Raw genomic sequence first — 10,850 nt, forward strand, 5'->3', positions numbered from 1 at the left:
CGACTGACATGGTAGCACGAGTCTGGAGAAAGAAACTAGCCTCCATACGACCTCCGTTCTTTCCTAAACAATCTGCACGTGGTTGTTTGTGTCAAAACAAACCATGTGCTATTAGTTAGCAGCGAAGACGACGGTACAGAAATGAGTTTCTTCGGAAAATTTGCACGTTTTACTGGAAAGTATGTCAAATTTTCCCATCACGCAGCTTGAAAGACAGCGTAACGGGCCAAGACACAGTGTAGTTTTCTGGTGACGCTTTGCTGAAATATGCTGGCGAGAAGCCTGTCAGTATTTATGTTTCAAAATGAGAGGAACAAGGAAACCTCCTATTATTCTGACTTTGGAGTTTTCACATACAGCAGTATCCTCCCTCTCTACCAGTGTTGTAGTTACACCAGATATGTTCACCAGATTAGCCCCTTTAGCTGCGTTTTGTAGCAGTTTAGCTGATGGCACCAGATTTAGATTTACTGTGTATAGATGCTTTTAAATGAGCCAAATCGATTTTTATTATTGTTATTATTGCATTTTATTTAACTGTAGCTGCCAGCTATAGGGGCTGCAGGGTGGCGCAGTTGAGAAGAAGGTTGCCGGTTCGCGTCCCAGTGGGGGCACCGGGACTTTCTGCGTGGAGTCTCCATGTTCTCCCCGTGCAGCGTGGGTTCTCTCTGGGTTCTCCGGCTTCCTCCCACAGTCCAGAAACATGTTGAGGTTAATTGGTGATTCTAAATTGTCCATAGGTGTGAATGTGAGTGTGCTTGGTTGTCTGTCTCTAAGTGTAGCCCTGTGATAGACTGGTTACCTGTCCAGGGTGTCCCCTGTCTTCACCCTGAGTCAGCTGGGATAGGCTCCAGCCCCCCATGACCCTAGTGAGGATTAAGCGGTGTACAGATAATGGATGGATGGATGGATGCCAGCTATAGCAGCTTTCCGGCCATTTTGCCTAGTCTGTCAAGTAGAGCTGAACAATTATTGAAATACAAAAAAATGGCAGTGCAATATTTAAATCGTAGGAGCTGCAGTTTGTCTGATGAAGATAAAAGTGTCACAACATACACTAGTCTCATTATAAATGAAGCATTTTGGTACAAAATATAGAACATTTACATGATCATTTTATAGTTTCTTCAGTGGAAAATGTTCATATTATCCATGTTATTAAGGTGGTTGAAATTTCTCTAATTGCTTTTACCCAGTAGGAGACATTGCACCATTTAGAACTTCCTGATATCTCCAAATCAGATGTCGGCTTCTTGGAAGCAACAAGTCGCACAAATCTTCTCCTCCTGCTCTCAGAAAGGTGCAAATGCTTCCATCCAGTGCACTGACAGAGTGATGAGTAGAAGAACTGTGTAGCTATGGCCAGTCATCAGGTCTCAACCCAGCCAAACACCTTCAGGACAATTTGAAGCGTCTCCTCCACATCATCCAAAAAGTAAATGAGGCCATATGTTTAGGACGAACGGTGTCCGTGTCTCCCGTAGAGTCTCACTGACTCACGGAGGAGCTTTAGAGCTGCTCTGTAGGTTCGTGGTAGTTTGACACCTCACTGAGACGCTATCACCCCTCTGCGAGGCCTGACACAACCCATCTGCCTGATCACAGCTGCACCATAACCATCCAATTACAGCGTGTTTCATCAGTCGCCGTTACATCATGATGGTACATGAACATACTAACTCAGCCCACGCCGCTTTTTCTTTTCAGGCATTATAGAAACCTTTTTTGGACGTAAGTACACTAAATATTCTACAGCAAATTTCAGCTGTTCTGAAATCCACTTCTCTCTCTGTTCCCCATTGTCTCTTTTGTCTCCCTCCCTCTCTATTGTCTCCTCTGAAGGGTTTGATGGAGAGCTGGTCGAATGTCAGCGGGAACTATTGTTATATCCGGAGGAATTCTCGCCGGAGTGATACTGCTGTGCATCGTAGCAGTTCTCTGTTACTGTAGACTCCAGGTACATTCATGTGTGCATGTTGTTCAAAGGAGGGAGGTTTAGAAGCATTTCTAGATGACACACAAAAGCAATAACTGATGTGTGAATATAATGAGTTTAGAAGAATCATTGGAACTTTGGCAAATCTTTTTTTATTTTTTTTGCAAAATGCGTGAAGGATAGAAATAATCTCTCTTAAATATGTTCTCACTGGAAACAACTGCATCCACAATTTGCCGTCATTTCAACACTTACACCTAAGTGAAATGAAAATAAGATTATTAAAACCAAACTAATTTGCATGTTCACTTTTAAATGATTGTTTTTTGGATGTTTTGTTAATTTTGCTCTCAAATTGAACTTTAGTTTTTTTCAGGTTTTATATAATGTTTTAATTTTAACTGCAGTGCTTTACCTTTAACACATACATCGTCTGTGCTATCTGCTTTAATTAGACAGTACAAGCAGAGAGGCTTTTTCATTTTGTTCAGTGTTTTATTGTCTCATTGTTCCAGCTTATTAAAATACTTGCTTGGCCATCCTCCTAGTGCCAGTTGGAGCTAGGAAGGGATTAGACTAGTTTAATATTAAGCAGAGAAACCTGTCTCTCTCCCGAGTTCTGCCTTAAAGCAATAACTCTCCAATTAGCATATTTTATCCCATTTTAAATCTTACACACAAAAACAAAACACTTAAACAATTTGTGGTTTTAGAGGGAGCGTTTGATTTGATCACCCAGTAATCCTTTGCATTGGTTTCCTGGCAACCATGACTTTATTTTTACACGACTGTTCTGTACCGACTAAACAAACTAAATTAAAATGTTAATTAGTGAGCCGTTTAGTCCTTAACTTTACACGGAGTCTTGTTGTTCAGAGCTGGACCCGCTCTGGATTTTAAAGGTTGACGCAATTTTCGAGAGAAAAAAATCTACACAGTACATATTTTATAGCATTATGCTGATGACACCAGTGTTTATTAACTTTCCAGGAGTGTATTTCACAAATTGAACAACCAAACATGAAGACACCACGTGACTCCGCACCACCATTTGCTGTGTTACATGCGCTGCAGACAGAATATTATAAACAATGGAGTCGGCGCTTTGTGTGCTGGAAAAACTGTCATGACACCGATTTTAAATTAACCCAAGGTGACTTATTTTGTGGGAAGAAGTTTTCATATTGGCACATAGTGGACAACAATATGTGTGAGATAAGCCAATATCGGCTGATAATACTGGCTGACTAATATGTCTATGTTTTTAAGGCTAATCTCTTTCTGGCTCCAGCTACATTAAAGTGTAACTTTAGCGTATCTATTGATCTGGATTGTCAGGCCAGCTAGTGGTGAGAATATGTTTGTTTTTTCCACGCTGTGTACATCACTGTTAAACTGTGAAAGTAGCAAGCGGCACAGCAGAGTTGGAAGTGATCAGTGATTCAGCAGACATGCCCTCCATCCCAATGCACAGATGCTTTTCCACCCTCCACATCCTAATGCCGACTGTCTCTTTAACACACAGGCGTGAGAATGGTATCGATCTTCTCATCTAGCTCTTGGCAACAAAACAAATAAGCTCAATTCCCACCGTGTCAAACCACTCCTTCAATATCCTCGAGGTTCACAGTACTGTATGCTTTACAAGACAGTAATTACCCAAACCATTTTAGCTCTAATGCTCTCTCTCTCCTCTCCTCTGGTGTTTCCCTTGTCAACCTCCTGCAGTATTACTGCTGTAAGAAAAATGACTCTGAGGTGGACGTGGGCTCCGTGGTGGAAGCGGACCCTCTCTCCCACTTCCCCTGCAACGCCTGCAACGCCCTGGCCATGGACGGCGCCGCCATCACCCCCGTCTCCCTGGATCAGCTGGACACGGGTTCCCACCACAACCACTGCCCCACCTGCTCGCCGTACCCCGTCCGCTCCGGACTCACCGACGACATGCGCAACGGAGGGGAGCGGCTGGGCTTCCACACCTACTACGAGAACCCGTCCGTCTCCCTTCCCCTGTCCGTCACCCCGCAGGGCTCCTCCCCTCTGAGCTACTACAACCCCACGGACATGTTTCCTCCCCCGCCGCGCCCCTACAGCACCCAGGTCTGACCCACACACACCAACACCGTCCAGCACATTCCCCTTTGGCCTCGGGACTAAATTCAGGTATTGAGATACAGCACAACGACACACATTTACTGCACACGCTCACTTCAGTCACAGATGTACCCAGACTTCTTCATCCAGGGAGAGGTGACCCATAAACTGAGCCCACCGATGGAGCCCCTGTGTGGGCGACGACTCCATGCCCTCTGGGAGCTGAACAGCTTTGGATCAGCAGGGAAATGCTGCGTAACTCCAGCGCAACCTCAATATCTGTCACACAGGGTCCCATCACAGGGGGTGCTAATGTTTTTTGGCTTTTGTTTTTCTAACTGCTTCACATGTGCAGTCCAAGTTTCAGCACATCTGGATAAATTGCGGCCATTCGAGACATCTGTAGTGTGAACACAATAGGGTCACACTGAAAAGCAGTTCTTGTGTATAGGTGGTAGGAATCCCCGTAATCCATGTTTCCTGATTAGAAAAAAACAACTTTTATAACATACAAAATGAATATTTTTTCTTATTTTAAGCCATTGATGTGCACCACAACCCAACAGTATAAATAGTTTTTCAAATAATTACATTAATGGTAATTTCTAAATCATTTCCTGGTACGTTTTGTGCATGTTGTTATGTAATTTAAAAATGAAAGAAGAAGAAGAAAAAAAAAAAAGGAATTTCCTCAATCAATTGCTCATAAGTGTAATTTATTACTTTCTGTTTCCCTGAAAGTAGTAGAAAATGATCTGTAAATGCCATTCCCGCCGTAATTCCACCTCCTGATGTTCACAAAAAAATTAAAACGTTAGAACACAACACTTCAACGTGACTTACAGGACCTCAGTTGTACTAAATTAGACGTGTAGGGTACTTAAAAACTGCTGCCTATAGACGCCTGTATAAAAAATGAATTTCCCTTGGGAGCAAAAATAACGTCGTGATCATTGATTAGTGGTTTTTGGAAAGCATAGATCCGAAAACACAGCTGGATACTTGATGCATTTGTAAGCCACTTTAGATAAGATTACGAGTAGCCACGGAAATCCCTTCCTCTTTACCGTAAAGCCAGGGAAACTTTTGGTATCGATCAACGTTTTGTAAAATCCAATGTGAACTCGGAGGTTAAATCTGATCGCAGCGAGACATCATCGAGGCGTTGGGTGTCGGCTGCATCTTCACACTTTGTACATATCTGGTGTTAACATTTTTAAAAGGACCAACCCCCCAAATCACAATTCCTTTAGTTTCTCTTTCCTGCTGTGTTCTGCCCTTCCCTCTGCTTTCTGGTGTTAACTGAAATGTAAATCCCTCCGTCCCCCCTTCAGCTTACAGTACATGAGGGCTAACAGCTTTTTCTTTTTTGGAGGAGTTTTATGCCAAGAAATTACAAACTGAGCTCAGTCCAGAGGAAAAGACATCAAGAACTGCACTCTTTTTCATTTTGAAGGAGTCTAGTTGGAGTCTGCTGGAAAATGTCGTCACCTCTGGTTAACGAAAGCCGACGTTTGCTCTGCGGTGTCTTCCACATGAGTTGATGTATTTAACTTTGTCATGTTTACAGTTTGAAGAAAAAAAGGAAGCAGATTTTTGAAGAAGCAGAAAAAAAGAAACACGAGGATTTTCCTGATCTGGAAGCTTGAGTTTTGTATCAATAAGCCATCGTCTCTGCTCCGGTGTAGTAATAAGATGCAGTGTCGTTACACAGTACATGCCTGAATCTATATATTTTTAAAGTAGTTTTTTGTGAAGGATGTCAGGGTTTAGGTGTATTTTAGTGACTTCGATTTGTTTTGTTTTTTTCTTCCATCTTTGCTGTGTGATGATGCAACACAGGAACACACCGAGAAGAGACTGGGAATGTACACATGGACGTGGAAATTTCACTTTAAGATTACTCATAAGTTGTGGTAAAAGTGGAGGAGGGGAAAAAAATGTGGAAAAAAATATATTGAGTATTACCGATCAAAGACTTTTATTTTAAAAATGTATAGAAGATATTTATTCACTATATTATCAGATCATTATGCTTCCACTGAGCTGTGAGCCTCATTATATTTCCTCACTTTCGTCACCTCACATCCTCTCGTTGTTCAGAAGTGCTATCTTATACGTGTAAAACTGCTTTTTTTATTTATTATTTATTTATCTGATGTCCACTCTGTGTTCACTGCTACAAATATCATCCCCCTTCAGTCTGGTGAAGGAAGCTTAGTTTGTTGCACCGCATAAAGGAGCACCGCTGTATCAGAACTGAACTGTTTTTATTTTTAGGTTTCCCCAAGCGGAGTGTTCAAAATGGTATTTTTCAGATATTACTGTATGAATAGTTTTGGTATACCCCTGATACAGTAAGAAAAAAAAAATCCACCATGTTTCACAAAATGTTCCTTTTTTTTGAGGAGGAATAAATGTTTATATATCTGTCTGGACTTTTTTTTTTTTTTTTTAAATGTGGTTTGTCTTTTCTTCCAGTCACTCAGACAAGCAGATACACAGGATGTTGAAATCGCAGTTTCTGGTTAAAGAAAAGAAAAAAAAAGCACAGACATACATTATAGCGGGAAGTGTTGAGAAAAAAAAAAAAAAACCACAGAGGGAGTGGAATAAGAGGTGGAGTAAAATTAAAGACAGAAGTGGAAAACAGCCACACGGCGAAGCTTCAAAACGGGAAGTAAAACTTGAGTTTTCTTTCACATTTCTGAGGACAGAAAGTGAGAAACTGGGGAGAAACTGCACCGTCACAGGAAAATGACGGCGGGGAGGGAGAGACGACGTGGGTGTCGTGAACGGGCGGAGGAGCTGAATCCTCTTTGTTATTCTGCATTCTGGTATTTATCACTTTACCTGCTGGACTCGTTTGCTTCCCCGTCAGGCTGCTCTGCCCATGACAATAATAGAACGACAGATCTGTGTTACACCAACAGCCCGGGGTTGAAATATCACAAATGCCACATCGTGTACTCCTCACATGCACAAGCAGTGTTTAGTTGGCTGTCTGGCTTCTTCACACGGCATCAACTAGGCGAGAGTAAGAATACGAATAACAGAAGCTTGTTGTCGCTGAATCAATCCGAGTCACGCTGATGGTTTCTTTCAAAGCTCATTATCGGGTGTTGTCTGTGTGTTTAAAAGTCGACAGGTGAGATGATAAGAAAGGTGTTGTGGGTGTGTTTAGGGCTGTCTTTCTTTCACACACACACTCTCTCAGGTCTCATTGAAACCCTGCTGAACCTGTTACTGCCCATTTACCTGCAAAACACACTCACCTGACACCAAAAGTGCTTCTTGCGTACGAGGTGTGTTTATATCAACACGCTCACCTGTTGGACAATCTTTCACCTTTGGACTCCAAACAGTTTCCTCGTACGGGGAGGACTTGGACTTCAGCCTGTTGTTTCCTTTTTAACGCTCACATGCCAGACTGACCTCTCGTCGTCGTCGTCGCTGCGAGGTAAAAATAAGGGCATCTTTCTGGATCATTCTGCATCTCTGAGTCACTCGAGAGGCTTTGTTGTCGTCCAGGCCCGACGGTGTGCTCAACACTCCGGCTGGATTTTTGGAGTCGGAGGCTTTAGATTCTGCGACTGGAAGCGGCTGCATATAAATCTGGGCAACAATGATGGAGGAGATGTCCATGGCGATGGCCTATGACGCCAATGCTTTTGACCAGATGAGCGAGGAGGAGATCCTCGCCTGTCTGGTTTCTGAAACGGAACCTAAAAACACAGTAAGATCCACTTTTGCATGGGTTAGCTTATCTGAGATTCCACACAACATGTAAAGCTGACAGATGGACCATTTCTCCATCAGCAGTAGAATGTAGCTCAGTTTGCACTTCCTCTAATTTTCATTTTACACTATTTAGTCGACTGCATTTCTAGTGAATGCATTGATTGCATTTTTTTTACTCATCCGTGTTTGTTTTGACAGATAGAAATAAGATTTTGCATGCAGAAAATATAAAACATGATCTGTTGTTATCGTTCAAGCTACTCAACACCATAAAAGTTCAAAAAGGCATCACCTTAACTTGCCACAAAATGCTGCTGACATAAATGCATATTGACGATCCATTGATTTGATCTGCAGGATTATCATGTAGCCTTCACCAGGCTCATTATTCTGCAAGTACATTTTGCTATTTAGACGATTATATGATTCCAATACTTTATTCTAAGCAGCTGCCTTGGATTTGCTTGAATAGACTAAACACGAGAAAATTTGAGTTCAGCATAAATTTCAAAACATGCAGATACAAAAATTGGGATTTGAAAGTGTCGGGCACAAACACAACACAAAGCATTCCTCTGCACAGCTGATGTGTGATTCCAGATACGGGGAAATGAATTCTGATTGTTCGTTTTAGATATTTGAGATATGGAAAATTGACATTTCAGGCTTTTAAAAAAAAAAAATCCCTTCCTTCTGCTATTATTCCTTCATGCATCCTAAATGATCATTTCCCCATGTGCTCTCTATCTTATCTCAGTTTTTTTTTTTTATCCCCAACTGGATCTCTTTCTGAAGCCTGTTCTCCATTTGTCGCGCTTATCCTACATCTGGCACAATATCTGTTTGAAGGAGATAGCTTGCTTCAGCTCAGTCAAATGTGACGATTTCTTTTTAACGTTGCTGTATTTAATTAGCCGTGACTCCGTCTCCCCTCAGGTACCAACAAAGAAAGCTAAACTGAAGGAATGCCGGCTTCAGATAATGGAAGACGTAGAAGATCCTTTGGACAAATACCTGGTCAGAAACTCTCATAAAACCAACAGCGACTCCTTTGACACGATTTCCACTTTTTTTAGCTTTTAAAATGCTGCAGTTTGCATTTACAGACCCTGACGGATTGTTTTTTTTATGCGGTCTGCAGAAGGAAAACCGGCGGCTTCAGCAGACCAGCCACCGTCTGGAGCAGGAAAATGACAACTTGGCCCACAGACTGATCAGCAGCAAGGTCGCCCTGAGGAACGCTCTGGACAAGGTACAATTAATTACTGCCCTTCACGAAAGGGTAAGAAGCCCGGAGAAAGCTGCACAGGGAACGACCAAACTGTGACCCTAATAAAACTTTTACAAGTCAGCATTTCATTTGCATTTCATTACAGTAGTTCTTTGTCATCTCGTTTAAAATATGTAAGAGTGTGGATTTAACTTCTGGTTGAAGGTATTAAAAAATAAAGTCTAAATGAACACAGTGTGCAAACATCTTTTTTGAGTTTAGACAACTTTGAATGAAATTACATTCAAGTTAGGGAAATGAACTGGAATCTTAGGTACTGTTAATCACCACTTACTTAATGATTCATAGCATTACCGTATTTTTAATCATTCATGAAGATTAGGTTGTTGCAACTAATATCTCTGTCTTTATTTATAACCATGTTAAAGTGGTGCATTATAGTTAATAATACAATTAAAGAAAATTTGTTGCTGCAATTAAACACAATTATAAGCTGATGCAATTGCCTACGTTACTATGTCAACCGAATCTTTCAAAATAAAGTTTACAGCTTATAAGATTGATCTAAATTTGCAAATTAGAACTTTTATCTTGCAGCCATGAATTCGGTTAAGTGGGATATTTTCCTCCATGTGCATGACATCGACTGCTGAACGAAATGCTAACGACTAAAATAGCGTCCTGAGCTGATTGTTGTGTTGTTTTCAGGCGGAGGATAGAGTGGATGAACTAACAAAAGATCTGCTGCAGACCAGACATCGACTGCAGGCCACAGAAGAGGAGAAGAAAGGGAAAGAGGAGGAAACTGTGATGGTAAGACTTTCTTATGTCTGATGGTTATATAGCGTTTAAGAGTCGTTATAGCTGTAAGGCACAGACGAATGACATTTTTTCTCTGTTTATAGCTGAAGGAAGTGTTTCGGAGAGAGCTGGAGAAGGCTGAGCAAGAGGTCAAAAGGTCGTCTGGTATCATTGCAGACTACAAGCAGGTACAGAGAATTGATGGCATTGTTTTTGCTGTATAAATATATTAAAGACAGATATAGACAAAGTAGCTGCATTAATAAAGAATTGCTGCTGCGAAGGTTTTGCTCAGTGATGTTAAAATCAGATGCTGTTTCCCTCAGATCTGCTCTCAGCTGACAAACCGTCTGGAGAAGCAGCAGGCCGCCCACAGAGAGGAGTTAGATTCGCTCAAGGTGAGAGGAGCACTCTCCCTGTGCAGCTCTGCTGTCATCTGTCCTACTTTCTCTTTGCTTTTACCTCCGCCATGCTTCGTGTTGAATACAATGATTCTTAATGCCTCAGTTCCTTTCATTTCTCATTAGAGATCATCTAAAACAGCAGGTAGACGGTGGTTCATCATGTTTGGGGCAGAAAAGCTTCATCTGTCTCGTTTTCTGCTCGTTACTCTCCCTCTTCTCACCTTGCAGAGTGTAATGAGGGCTTGCTCCTGCTGTCAACACGTTGTCGAGTCAGATGAGTCGTCCGATGCAGGTCAGAGCTCTGCAGCAGCGGGGCAGACAGAAGGCCGAGGGATGACTAAACAAGGCAGCGAGGAGAGCGATGCAGGTCCTAGGAAGGAGGAGGAGGAGGAGGAGGAGGAGCAGAGGATTGAGGACCGAGAAAAGGAGTCCCTCAGGACTCAGATCAGGGAGCTGGAGCAGGAGTTGGTTCAGACCAAACTCCAGATGGTGGAAGCCAAGTGCAAGATCCAGGTAAGACACACTTACACACTTAAGGAATCTAAGTAGTCAAATCCTGGTAAAACCTCCGAATCTAATCATCCTTTTTCACAAACATACCCACGACTAGCTCCGACCATTAAAGTCAAACTTTAAACTTGCA

General features: G+C 42.0%; 2 protein-coding genes across 2 annotated transcripts in view; both read left to right on the forward strand.

The window, feature by feature from the left end:
* Window positions 1–1,864: 1,864 nt before the first annotated feature.
* LOC103364678 (protein FAM163A-like) lies at window positions 1,865–4,042 on the forward strand. The gene is made up of 2 exons (XM_008291877.1): window positions 1,865–1,957; window positions 3,665–4,042. Exons 1-2 carry the CDS (start codon window positions 1,865–1,867, stop codon window positions 4,040–4,042), a joined length of 471 nt encoding a protein of 156 aa, XP_008290099.1.
* Window positions 4,043–7,419: 3,377 nt separating this feature from the next.
* Window positions 7,420–10,850, forward strand: part of LOC103364667 (rab GTPase-activating protein 1-like, isoform 10) — a 5,852-nt gene continuing 2,421 nt past the window's right edge. The window contains exons 1-7 of the mRNA XM_008291860.1: window positions 7,420–7,766; window positions 8,708–8,788; window positions 8,913–9,023; window positions 9,711–9,815; window positions 9,908–9,991; window positions 10,130–10,201; window positions 10,436–10,720. Coding sequence (XP_008290082.1) covers window positions 7,656–7,766; window positions 8,708–8,788; window positions 8,913–9,023; window positions 9,711–9,815; window positions 9,908–9,991; window positions 10,130–10,201; window positions 10,436–10,720 — 849 coding nt within the window. The 5' untranslated portion in view covers window positions 7,420–7,655. The remainder of the gene's footprint in view (window positions 7,767–8,707; window positions 8,789–8,912; window positions 9,024–9,710; window positions 9,816–9,907; window positions 9,992–10,129; window positions 10,202–10,435; window positions 10,721–10,850) is intronic.

The sequence above is a fragment of the Stegastes partitus genome, unplaced genomic scaffold, assembly GCF_000690725.1.
Source record: "Stegastes partitus isolate 25-593 unplaced genomic scaffold, Stegastes_partitus-1.0.2 Scaffold766, whole genome shotgun sequence".
Taxonomy (NCBI): domain Eukaryota; kingdom Metazoa; phylum Chordata; class Actinopteri; family Pomacentridae; genus Stegastes; species Stegastes partitus.

Bases quoted from the DNA above. Each gene is read 5' to 3' on its own strand.
- LOC103364678 (XM_008291877.1), top strand. From the start codon at position 1,865: ATGTCAGCGGGAACTATTGTTATATCCGGAGGAATTCTCGCCGGAGTG. The intron at 1,958-3,664 runs GTACATTCATGT...AACCTCCTGCAG, and splicing joins TCTGTTACTGTAGACTCCAG to TATTACTGCTGTAAGAAAAA.